Source organism: Eurypyga helias, unplaced genomic scaffold (assembly GCF_000690775.1).
Source record: "Eurypyga helias isolate BGI_N326 unplaced genomic scaffold, ASM69077v1 scaffold6033, whole genome shotgun sequence".
In the NCBI taxonomy this organism is placed as follows: domain Eukaryota; kingdom Metazoa; phylum Chordata; class Aves; order Eurypygiformes; family Eurypygidae; genus Eurypyga; species Eurypyga helias.
Window position 1 is genome coordinate 6,277 of NW_010240432.1, and position 13,777 is coordinate 20,053.

The 13,777-nt window shown below is 36.3% G+C and overlaps 1 protein-coding gene across 1 annotated transcript in view; it reads left to right on the top strand.

The window, feature by feature from the left end:
- Positions 1-4,787: 4,787 nt before the first annotated feature.
- The window catches only part of PLXDC2 (plexin domain containing 2), an 80,513-nt gene continuing 71,523 nt past the window's right edge, over positions 4,788-13,777 (top strand). The window contains exons 1-3 of the mRNA XM_010148432.1: positions 4,788-4,848; positions 10,588-10,710; positions 13,592-13,710. Of these exons, the coding sequence (XP_010146734.1) occupies positions 4,788-4,848; positions 10,588-10,710; positions 13,592-13,710 (303 nt within the window). The remainder of the gene's footprint in view (positions 4,849-10,587; positions 10,711-13,591; positions 13,711-13,777) is intronic.

The window sequence follows — 13,777 nt, forward strand, 5'->3', positions numbered from 1 at the left end:
CAAGTAATTAGACTCTAAATGACCTTTGGTTTTGTTTCTCCTGAACTTGAGAGCATTCACAATTTAGAGTCATTAAAGGTTACAATTAAATTTGCAAGATGTTTGCAGTCCATCACAGTGTCCTTACTTAGAAGTGCTTCTCTTGTTCCTGTATGCTAGTGATATCTAACCACCTCCTGACAAGGGACATCCTGTGGCATGTCAGAAGAAAAACCTGTACTGGAAGAGTTTCATGACACATAATCCCCTAAATCTCCTTGCTGAATTGAGTAGGATATTCATCAGAATGGGTTACATTACACCAGATCATATACTTTTTGCAGCAACAGTCACTAGCAGGGAAACTACAGCAAGCTGGAAAACTTACTGGCTTTTCCTCAATGACATACATCATGCATTCTGAATTTATCTATATAATGCTTTCACTATTAGCAAAGCAGCAGGAAAAATAATGGTGAAAAAGTAATCTTCTGGCCTTTAAATATCTACATAAGATAACATAGAAGTACAGCCAAGAGTATGAGGATTCTGGCTAGCTTTTCTTTTTTCTCTCATGCACAGACACACAAGAAGTCCTTGTAAGGTTATGCAATTAAGAAACAGTGTTATACTTATGCCTTCTGGGGTTTAGCTTTTAGATAGCCCACTTTTCAGGCCGAAGGAAGAAATAGGTTGGTGCATTCAATTTAGTTAAGCAAAAGCAAAGCCAAAATATATGTATAATCTGTCTCGAATTCATTTTCCCCAGAAGGCTGAAAAAAATTATAAAATAGCGTGAGATTGGTTCATTTTTACACTGCTCTTGAAAGCCCATTAAGGTATTTAACTCTCACAGATTGTCTGAGGGATCTTGAGTTGCTGTTATCCTTTTGTTCAATTATACTGTAACCTTCATGCAATTACAGTGACGATATCATCCTTCCACAGACATAACAATAAATTAACCATCTGGGGATAAATGACATTACTTAAAGCTTACTTCAGTGAATTATCAAAGAAATATTAATATGGCTACATATGATAGTCTTTAAAAGTAAATTGCATTAACTGTTTCTAGAAATCAACATTCCAATATATATTCGGGCTTAATAACATAACATTCTTGAATTTGCTTCATAATGAAATAGTTAGTGGAGAAATATCAGAAAAAAACACAGAGAAAACCTATTTTAGATTGGTTGAAAAATCTACCATGCAGAGTTTTGTGGGGTATGCTTTATACACCTATGCAATATTTGTCAGCTTCACCAAATAAATATGTGAGCAACACTATTCCTGGTATGTTTTATTTCCCCCATGACACATCTTGCATTGAATGTAAAAGTGTCTTTTGAGTCCCTTTGTAATTTTATTCCACAAAACAAGAAGAGATTCATCAGATTTTTACTGTTACTGCTGAAGGGAAAAAAAGAATGTAAGATGAAAGTTGGTATGTCCGAAATGCAAAATGGAGAACAAGAAATATCCTGAAAATAAAATGCAAGTAAAAATTTTGAAGCCATTTTTGGCAGCTACAATTATCAGTTACAAAAATTACCATCCTATGAGGCTTTTAACCAAAGAGAAAACAGAGGTCTGGCCTTTCCCGGCTGAGGTATCAGATATGATCATAAATTGATGAAAAATATTTGGAAATATAATTTCAAATAGAAAAGAAACATGTGACAACTTTGCAGACAGGGAGAGAATTTCACGGGTTGATAAAGCTCAAATATGTTTTTAGTTTAGGAAGCTGGTCTGCTGATGTTGGTTATAATTGTACTAAGGTAAATTAAATAAAAGAGTGCAATTAAACTGATGTAATAACGATCTCAAGAACATGTTTATACAGTGTCAAGTCCAAACAAATGTCTTCTAACCTAATGAGAAGTACATTTGAAGTAGTATCACGCTGCAGAATAGTAGCAACAACAAAAGGGCTGAATTTTGCCCTACCACTTGGAACAATTATATTTATTGAAGAGAGAGAGATGAGCAGGAAGAGGTGTAATGTGTGTTGAGGAGTCTAGTTTCTATTGTCTCATTTACATTGGCACAAAACATAATTTATTCTATTGTTTGAACAGAGCAAAGGTTTTTGCAAATGAGTTGTTTTGTATGCTGCAATTGAAATGAGTTTGCTTGAATGGCTAATGAATAAAAGGATGTCAGAATTTTATTAGGTGTTAATTTTTAACAAAACTTTGTTTACAAAATTTTTTAGAAGTGGATGACTGCATGAGAACCACTTTAAAAAAGTGGTGTTTTCCAGTGGTAGAAGAATTTTAAATTATCTGATGTTTTGAAAACACAAATGCGTATCTTCTGTTATGTTTTCATACTCTATCTTATGTTGATCTCAGATGATGAATGTATGTGCCTAAGTAATAACGCTCCTAAAATTTTCTGGTCTTCCTGCTCCGGAAGGCTTGGTTGTTGGTTCTGAAGGCAGAGGAAGCCATAGATTTCCCAAATTATAACTGTTCTCCTCCATTTTACTACCAAAAAAGTGCATGGCAGGCTTATCTGTTCACATAGTGAAAGATTTTAATGGTTTGATTCTTGGTTTGGGAGATAATTTTTGTAGGTACATATTAGCATGTGACTGGCAAATAAAAGAGATCTTAAATGGGATGTCTGTGGGCCGAGAGACTATGCTGGGCTCACTAATAGGTCTGGACAAAGGTATTGGAGTGATTTGAGCAAGGAAGCATATGAGACAGAGCACAGGAAGCATGGGGTGGCCCTGAGGGCAGAGGCTGCAGTTCCCTTCCTACCTCTGGCAAAGTTGTTGCTATACTCCAATAATTCTTGCAGAGGGTGCACATATGTTTCACTAGCTCTTATTTTGCTACCTAAATCTGGGCTTCCTATCTACAAATAGCAATAAACTATACTCCATTTTCCCTATTTAATTTATTTGCAGCTTTCTATTTACAAATGCGAATATCCAGAAATTGTTGAAATGGTCCTTAAGGCTAATCTTATGCAGATAGGTTGAGATGTTGCTGGGTAGCATTAAATACAGTATATTTGTCTCAGAATGTGCTAAGTCTGAAAATTATTTTAATTTTTGAAATTAGTATTAGAACCCCAGTCTTACAGGCTGTTTATATAGTCTTATGTCCTACTTCACAGTCCCTGTGTCTAGTCTATTTTTCCTACTGTCCTGGCAAATAGTAATTTAACAAGAGAAATGAATGCACCTTTTTTGGCATTACCAGTGAATATAAGCAGCAAACTGGAGAACTAAGGAGAAGAATTTTTGATCCACTTTCCAAATATTTTTCTTTGGCAAGACAGTATCTCTAGCAGCTGGAGACATCAAGATAGCATAGGAATCAACTTTAAGATGTGAGGTTTTTTACCTCTCATTAAGCTGTGAGCAGCTTGTCTTTGTCTTGGTCAGTGGTGCTGAACTCTGCTTGACCGAAACCAGGCATTAGATGCTTCTGTTGCCCATAAGGGTGTTATGGTGGGTTTTTTGAATAAGCCCATTAAGTCTGTTATCATTTCTCTCCTACTATCTTCTTCATCAGGGAAGTAGATCCTCAGATGAGATAAGTAACATACCCATTTTATGTCAGTCTTTTAAAAATATATAATTGCTAGGTTGGGGGCAAGGTTGTGAAAATTGTGGTAAATCCTAAGCTGTAGAGGACTGTATTTGTGTTGACTCCAGTTTCCATCAAAAATGGTCAGTGGGCTAGGTTTAAGATAAAACAGCGCAGAAACACTGTTACCTATGGAGGTAGCTTTGGGATCATATGAGATATCAGCAAGTGTCCGAGGGCAGATCCTTCTTCTCAGAAGGATTTCATTGTGCTGAGACCAAAAGAGAAGCAGCCAGAGAGCCAGGAGGGTCCTGCCAGTTCCTCTGCAGTTTTCTCTCTTGGCTGCACAAATGGTTTTCAGGTGTTTTGGAGGAAAATGAGCAGCAGAAGTGTACTGTGTAAGCTCACCCTGCTGAAGTAAGAAAATTAACAGGGAGAAATTAAAGAAATTATTCCTATATGCAATGGGACATTTTATGGTGTGTGTGAGAGTGTGGTGTTATATCTTTACAAAGCTTGTTGCATATGTAAATAAACAAACTGAAATCAACGCTTTCCCTTGGGTAATTTGGGATCAGATGCAACCCTCTTAAGGAAACCATTTCCCTCTGGTTCCATTTTTCAGGAGCTGCTCTGCTATTTCCCCTCTAGTTTATATGCGGCAAGGGCACTCGAGTAAACCCGCACTGAACTGTGCACTGCTCTGCCTTTGCCCAGTGACAGTCTCTCATGCAAAACCTTTCATTGTTCAGCTGCTGCTGGCAGGCATTTCCTTTTCCAGCTAAGTAACCACAGCTTGTTGTGTTATGAATGGTTTTAACATATGGTTTTACTTAATGTTAGCTGCCTGATAAGAAAATGAACTTTTTTTTCCCCCCAAAGCAATATTATGTCTTTATACATTTAATATTTTGCATGAGATGGTTAGATTTGTTCTTTGTTTTGAGGTCCAGGTTCTTGTACCACTCCATCATTTGGGTATGCAAAAATGCATACTTTTTCATTTGATCTTAAATTCCAAATATCATCTTTCCAATTCTCTGTTTTGGAATTAAACTAGCTGTCTCAAGAAAAATGTACACTGTGTGTCTTTTTCTTCCCTTTGAGCCAACATCTTCAGGCACATTGTATAGCAGGAAAAGCCTTTGCTACGGACTCCCTGACACACTTCAGATAAAGAGAGCAATTAGTTACCTTTAAAACATATTGGGCTTCGTAGATCATAACAGCAATATTGATGTCTGTACCTGAAACATGAATGCTGCTGTACAAAAGGTACATGAGCCAACTTGTACGGTGACGGCCAAACCACCGGGTAAGTAGAGTTGGTTTATGGAGCTTTGGTGGAACTTACCTGCCATTCAGTCAAGCTCCCTAATTGTTCAGTACTATGAAGAGAAAGGAACAATAACTACAGGGTTTTTTGAAGTCTGTGTCAAACTGCTTATTGGCAGCTATTCAAAGTGGCTTCAAGCATGCTTGACAAATGTGGTGTTTGGTATTTCAGGTTGAAAGAAGTATTGTTTCAGGTGTTTATTTACAATAAAGGTAACTTTGGAGAATAAGCAAAATTTTATATACTTTTTATGAACATAATGTCATGACTATTAGGGTAATTCCACATCAACCTATTTTATTGCTGTTATCTAACACCATTAATTTTTTTTTATTATTTTTTTCAGCAGAAACGGTGAATCTTTTTCTTTAGATCCTTTTCTTTTTGCCAGAACATTTTTCCCCTTTTAGAAGACAAGACCTGGACAAGAGCTAGCAATTGCTGAGAGTAAGACTGGTACATTAAGTGCTCTGTTTCAGCCGCAACTTTCCACCTATCTTCTACTAGGAAATCAGTAATCTAAAAATAAAAATCTCTTAACAAAGGAAATTCCAGTCATTCAGCTAACTAATGTTATTGTTGTATATTAGGTAAAATAGTCTGTATATAAAATAAAATAAAATGTGAAATAACTAATATATAAAGCAAGTCAAATATTAGGTTAATTCTTAAGTTGTGTTAGGGATCTGTGGCAAGGTGAGGGGGTGCCCGTGTGAGAGAGATGTGGATCCAGCTGGCTCCAATGGACTTGCTGCAGGAGACATCTGAGCTCATCAGCCAAGATGGTGGCGCCTCTTCAGAAAGGGTAAAAAATTTTCCCCAGCAGTGTCAAGAGTGAGAGACAAAGCATGAGAAACAACCCTGTGAACACTGAAGTGAAAGAAAAAGGAGGAGGAGGCCATCCAGGCACCAAAGCATCTATGGAATACCAGGGTGGAGCAGGTATTTCCTTGCAGCCTGTGGAAAAGCCCATGCTGGAGCAGATATCCACACTGCAGACTGTGGAGGACCCCACATTGGAAATGTGGAAATGTCCCAAAGGAGCCATGGCCCGTGGAGAATCCATGCTGAGGCACATTTATCCGGAAGGACTACAGCCTGCAGGAAGGTCCTAAACTGAATCAGGGAAAAATATGAGTAGGAAGGAGCAACATAGATGAAGCGTTATGAACTGACACAACCTACATTCCCTATCCCTCTGCTCTCTCAGTGGGGAGGAGGAGGCAGAGAGGTTGTGAATGAAGGAGCAATGTTGAACCTGGGAAAAAGGGGAGGGGTGGGGGGAAGGTGTTGTTTTTATTTGTCTCTGTTTCTCACTATCCAAACCTATTTTATGTGGCAATGAATCAAATTAATCTTTCCCATGGTTTGTCCATGACAGTAATTTGTATTTTCTCCCTTTCTCTATCTGGATCTACAAGTTTTTTCATCATCGTTTGTCTCCCTGTCCTGTTGAGGAAGGGGGAGTGAGAGAGCAGCTGTCTGGATGTGTGGCAGATGGCAAAGGTCAACCCACCACATAGGTAAAGGCTGAACTGTCATAGCAGCTTTGAAGAAGTACTGAGCATCTGAAGTAGATATGCTTAAAATGGAGCCTACTCATCACAAGCTCATAGAAGTATAACTCATTTATATCCAGTATTCAGTATGATGTTTTTAAGACATGACTAGTTGTCTCAGGTATTTAAAAATAAATCACACATGAAATTATAATCTAAAGTAGGTTTTCTTCTAATTCAGGTAAATACTAAAGTGCAAAAAATGTTTATCATAATGTCACATATGTAAAATCAGGCTCAGGTTTATGTAATTTGCTCATGCAGGGTCTTAGAAGGGAGAAGATAGTTATGAACCTAGTTTTTAATTTTTATGTTGCCTGCATATCCCATAGCATACCATATATTTATATATTCACAATAGCAAGTTCAAAAGACTCATTGCCTGTGCTACTATAAACCTGTATTCTGTTATTCTGCACACTTAGCAAACATTGAAAAACTTTCTAAGTGGTACTGAATTTGTGCACAGCTAGGAATAGAAAAAGAAACCACAGAAAGCTTATGTGCAGATTGCTGTAATCTTGTATGTTAACTCTTAAATGTAAATATAATACATTAAATAATATGCAACAAACATGAAACATATTTTGGAATTGATAAATTCAGATAAAAAAAGCATTTTTTTAAATCAAATCAGAGTCCTGCATGGAGTGGAAGTGCGCTTTCATATTTAACTGTTTTATATATATATAGTTTTCCTCTCTTGTTTGTGTGAGTGTGCATGTGTACATTCTGAGGACTAGGAGTATACCCTCCTTGATCTACAAGTGGCTTTAGATTTGGTTCATCATCCTTTTTTTTTTTTTTTTGTTAGATTTATATATAGATATAAAACTTAAAACATGTTGTGTGCTCTTTCTATTTGTCTTCATTACGGTGTTTAGGAACATATTATGCTTCTAGGTATAGTACTTGTGGAGAGTTTTGGAAAAGACCTCTCTCTACCAACCCCTCCCACAAAGGAGAGATTAAGTGGTTCAGGAAACTGCAGGTCTGAAAAATTCTTCCTTGACTAAATGAATCAACCATGGTCATTTACCACTGTCAGAAAATTAGGTCACAGATAGTATAAGCTAATTTTCTATGGAAGTCCATTCAGGAATAACTTAATTTTACATTTGATGCTTTCTTTAAGTTGTAGTGGCAATGATTAAATATCCATGCTCAACAGTGGCTTCAGCCTTTGAATCTCAGGGATGATTTGAAATGACTTTGTGTTTCTTTTCAAGTTGTTCCAATGCATGACTGGAGTTCTCATTAGAATGATCTTCATGCAAGGCCTGCCTGCTTCCCAGCTATCATCCACCTCCTGCTTTCCATTTTTGTCTAAAGTAAAGCTGCATCCGGCAAATGCTTGGAAATACGTTCTGTGGTTACTAATTACCTGGGCTGATTTACTTAGTTATGTGTTCCAGCACAATTAAGTCCTTTCTTTTCCTATTGTATCTGCCTCATTATTAGTTATAATGGTAACATTTATACTCTAAATGGGATGAAAGCATGAAAGGGAAACTCTGTGTAAAGATAGGACCACTGTGCAAGGGATGAATAAGTACTGAAGTATTAAGTCTAATTGTAATATATGAATATGGATTCAAAGGTTTTGTTTATATTGTCTTCAAAATATTTTTGGGGAATGATTTCAGGGTTATAGACCTGCCCTAGATTGTTTTAAAATATGTGTGCACATGACCATAGGGATAACAGCAGCACAAATATTGTATGAAATTATAAGTATTTAAAATGTCTCAATAAGCACAAGGGAATATTTCTTAAGGGAATGACATTTTAGAAGCAGATATCAATAAATAGGAAATAAGGAAAATACATTTCAGAGACTATGCTTTGGCAGGATGGTTGGCTATTCTAAAATGATGAGTAATAGAGTAAAATTACAGCCACAATAGTATATTCTGAAGTTCAGGTTTATATGTGACTTGTAAATATGTGTGGGCAGACTTTTTGTTTGGGTTTGGGTGTTGTTTTTTTTTTTTTAATTGGTGTTTCTCCCTCCCTGTCAGTTAGCAAAAGAGAAAAGTTGTATTCAGGCATTTAACTGAAAGAATCTCTGTCCCCACCCAAAAAAACCCACAATTGTAGTTTAGTCCTAATAATTAATTTTGTAGATAGGAGGTGTCCTGATATTAAAATGCTGTATAGTTTGAGTACATAGGTGTATTTTAAATGAAAAAAGGCAGCTAGATTCATAGCTCACCCTTTTGTCTATGTCAAATGTTTCCAACTGAAGCTTTTGTTGTATTATTTCCACACCTGCCTTTTTCTTAGGTCTCCTATCACCTCCACTTGAGTTGACTTCATGGTACTTGATCTTAACTGCTAGCAGGAAAATTATTCCAAAGAGCCACCTTTTTTGTTTGTTTATAGCATCTTATGACTTCTAGAACTAGTTCTGTGAACAGTTATCAAGCGTTTACTAACATGTTTCAGGAGAGGACAGGAGTAGAAGGATGTCTAAAGCATTCTGGAAACTTACTGGTTTTTTTAGTGCTCTCAGAGATTTCCTATGTCATGTCAAACAAGTCTTTTAACAAACCTGTCTCATTTCACAGTGGTTATGATGGAGCTTTTATTGTTAAGAAAGTGTGGCTGCACACTAATAGTTTTGTAATACCATATATTAAGTGGAGATGGATGGAAAATGGCATTTCTAGGTTGACAGTAATTCCAGTTGTTCAGGTTTGTGTTTACTTCTGGAATTTCACAATCGTGTTTTAGGGATAGATTTATATCCTCCTTCATAATGTGTTGTTTTGCGATGATACTGAGTATGAGAAGAAAGGACCTCTTGGGCTTGACAGTAAAAGAGGTTGTGGAGGAAAAGAGACTCAATATGACTAAAAAAGGAAAAGAAAACACAAACCAGCATAAATACTGTTGCAGTGGATGTTATTATTTGCCAGTAAAGAACTGGATTTCTGTGAGACATCTTCCAATTACAGTTTTTTCTTTTAGAAAATTTTCAGCCATCTCTAATATTATTCTTATTGTATTGTTAGCTGTTGGAACATACTTAATTAAATCAATAGAAGGAGAAAAGCAAATATTTCAACATAAGGCACCACCTGGTAAACACTTTAAGAGGAGAGGTAGCATGCAAACCTTAGTTTTGAAGACTTACTTGTAGCTCAAATCAACTTAAAGTTTGTCAGTTTTGACCAGCAAGGCAACAGCTTACATCAAACTTAAGAAAAGACTCACTCTAGGGCAATAGGAGTTTTAAAGTCAGGCTTTAGTTTGGGGTATCTAAAGAAGTTAGTACCATTAGTCTATGAAAGTTGAAAAAAAAGATGCAGGTCTATTTGTAGGCCATTTATTGTTTAAAATGGCAGGAGTTTCTGCCATTAAAATACATAGAATTTTACTTTGAACAAAACTGTAGCATTACTGAATTCACTGTAGATGACTGTGCTCCTGGAAGGAAGAACTCCAGTTCCAAACCTTTAAGAAGTTTTGGGTGCTCACTTCTGATGGAAGAAGCCCACTACTGATCTGAGAAGTACTGTGGATTCAGAGATGAATAGAATAAACTAATGAGACCTGGCACTGTAGAGAATGTAGCAGAAATGCTGCTTGGCTTATAATAATGAAAGAAAATTCTATCTGTTCCACTCTTCATCTGACTTTTATTTATTTTTTTTTCTTTTAAGGTTGGCACCTCTTCTTGTCTGAAATAATCTCTTACTCTGTCTGTAGAAATATGAAAAAGGGTTAGACTAACTTCTGAAGAGGTAACAGCTTGCAAAAGCAAAACAAATTGCAGAATTTTGGAAGGGATAGAAAGCATTACATAATATGAATGGTGGTAAATGGCTCATTTTAATAATACCACATATCTGCATTGTGTCTATAGTTAGAGTTATTCTTCCTTGAGTTTGCTCTGGTTTTATTTCTGTTTGAAAACTTTCTTCATGACATAATTGTTTCATTGTTCACCTTGGATCATGTTCTTCTGGCAGCCATCACAGACATTTGCCAGAAATGTTTGCTCTTATTTAATTCAGTATAAAATTGGTGGTGGGATTAATTTCTCTCTGATGCGTTTAATGCTCTGGCAATGTCTAGTTCAACCTGCCATTCTATTAAGTCTTTTCAGAAGTTACTGAAATGGTCTCAATATATTTATTTTTTTTAATTTTAGGTTTCATATATACTGGAGAAGTTGTACATCGAATGTTAACAGCTACACAATATATTGCACCCTTAATGGCAAATTTTGACCCCAGTGTGTCAAGAAATTCAACAGTCAGATACTTTGATAATGGTATGTAGTAGTCATTCATAAATTAATGTGTCTGTGTCCCTTGATTCTTCATGTTTTCCTAAATAACTATTTTCAAAGGAAAAAATTAATATTTTTAAAAATATTTATTCTCTTTTTTTAACTCACAGATTGGATAAAGCATGTGGCTAGGTACCTATAAACAGTACTTAATTTAGAACATGGTTAAAGAGTCATAAATGCTTTTTCCTAATTGGACAGGTATCTTCTGGATGTTAAAGTACATAAGCTCAAGGCAGCAATGTATTTTACCAGTTTTAAGAGAAAAAAAATGTTCAGGTTCCTTCAAAATATAGTGTGCTTACTAGCTAAAATGTAAATAGCATTTGTGGAATCCAATAGGAAGCATACGCTGAAGCAGAGCAGGTATAAGGTTAATAAACCTGTCAATTACTTAGTGTGCATGGAGTCCCAAGATTGGAATCCAATACACTCATCTACACCACAAATTCTCAACAGTCCTTTGTACAAAAGATTGAAAGAGTAAAAGGCAAACTGCAGTGTTATACTTGAAGATCTGTTAGATATTTCAAAGGCCTTGAATGTGTGGATATTTTTCTCATGAAGATAGTTATTATCAATATTTTGAAAATATAACCCATGTGATGAAAAGGCACCCTGGTACCTTACCTCATGCCTTTAGTGATCAAATAAAATGGCAGTGACTGTCTCTTCTGAATTTAAAACTTCAGGAGTTTAGTATCATGACTTAATATCATGAGAACTATGACTGTTTTAAATCCCCCTGGATAGGCCTGTGCCATTCTATGTATGTTTATTCATAGTGAATTTAAACAAAAATGATGAACATGTGTAAAAAATGTCACATTTTCAACTACGTGCGTTAATTTTTATTCTTAAATCAGTGATCAAAATGTATCCTATAAGCTTTGCACCTACCCATAACCTTTCCTTTCAGTGCAGTCATTACTTGCAGCATTTATTTGTTAAAAATCCAATAAAATAGACTTAGGTGAGAAAATCTTATGCTTGCATGAAGAATTTTCAAACAGAAACAAAAATATTATTGGGATTTCATCAATTATTGGACATTATGGCCTGATACTTGTCATACTTACTGAAAGAATCTGCAGGTTTTGGGGAAGACATTGCTTATTCTCATTGTATTCTTAACTTCCAGCCTTCATACCAGGTGTATCAGGCTGTATCACATTGCTTTCGTGGCAAAGTTGAATATTTCTTTGAGATTTTGGATCCCTCTTCATGTGTAAGGGACCCCTTGTCCCCCTTTGGGACCCCTTGTGCTGTAGGACAAAGAATTTGCTATCTTAACTAAAATAAAAAGGAACTGAGCAAGTTCTACCTTCAGCTCCTTATTTCTTATTTGTCCCTGGTTTATCCCCCTCGCTAAGTGTGTCACCTTACAGCGGCAAGAGCTTTAGAGTGAACAAGCACAGAGAGCAGTGTCCCATCCAGGTATCACTCATGGAGTTAACTGCAAGGAACTTAAGTGCACATAAATCTACATAGAGGCCCTGGGAATGAGAAGACTGTTTTGGAGGCAGCTGCTTTCCACTTTAGTTTGAGATTCTGAGATGCACATAAATCTGGGGTACTCAAAGACCAACTATAAAAAGTTATAGCTATTTTTGCTCCAGTAATTGTAAAAGTCCCTTTAAATTCCTTTAAAATGAAATTTAATGTAATCAAATCAATACTCAGAAAGCAGTTAATGAATGTGGTCACAGAAGGAAAAATGCACTGTGTGCGCAATTAATGAGCTTGTAATATACTCATGAAAGACACATGGGCCAATAATGTGGTGGACGGCATGCAGTGCGCGCCAAAAATTTGCATGCTTACAGTTTCATGACATCCGCTGCCAAGATATGCTAATGCAAGTTGCAGCACAGAAGAATTGTGACAAAAGATGTATCAAAAATGCATTGAGCTGGATGCATACTGACCCACCTTGAACACTCCCGGAAGAAATGAAATTGAAGTGCCGTGAATGAAAGTACATAACTCCCATTAGTGCCAAAGAGAGAAATATGTTAAGGAAGGCATATAAAGATGAAAAATTCTTTTTCAGTAAATGCAGTTTTGGTGATGTGTCTTTCAGCCAAGCTGCTTGAATGTGTCTATAACCCCCAATATCTGTAAAACATGCTCACAGGGTATGCAAGTCGCTGGGGTACATATTTAGTGCAATAAGTGGATATTCAGCCAGAGAACTCCCATGAATATTAACAAGCCTCTTGCAACTAAATCTCTGCAAGCCAGACTCAATATTTACCCTGTCTATGAATTCTTAGTGGTTTTAATTTAAACTACATTTATTTATTGCCAACACCTAATATTTTTCAACTTCCAGAACATCAGCAAGAGCTTGCACCATGCAAGAAAATATTAATGCTATTTACATTAATGCATAGTTAATGGAGGAATCTGAATTCCTCAAATAATAACTTTTACTAAACAGGCAATGCTATTAACACTTCACAATTCAAAGTCACCCGGGTGTGTATATATGTAGCGCATAAAAAAAATCACTGCAGAGCAGTGGCAGCACACCTGAAATGTGAGTTCTGGATCCCACCTCTTTAGTGATTGTTGACTCCTTGTGCAATTCCAGACAAGTTACTTGAGTAGTGGAATAGTAGCAGTTCAGGTAGTTATTTGGGACCCTGTGGTGTCTACCTGTAGGAGCATTTCGGTTGCAACTTGTATTTGTAATATCTATGGCATTTTTCAAGATACTGGCTGAAAGTTGTTAAAATGAGACAAATCACTGTTATTGTTTCAAGTAACAGCAGTTAAGTATTTTTTTCTACGGTCAGTTAATATTTTTCTCACATTTTTTCTTACCTTTGCCTCTCTATTCCCACTCTGGGGTTCACAGGCACAGCACTAGTTGTCCAGTGGGACCATGTGCATCTGCAGGATAACTACAACCTGGGCAGTTTCACTTTTCAGGCCACCCTTCTCAATGATGGGCGTATCATTTTTGGCTACAAAGAAGTAAGTTGGGTCTGAAAATTATCATTGAAGTAGAAAAATTAATTTATACTTGCCAGAAATTTCCCTA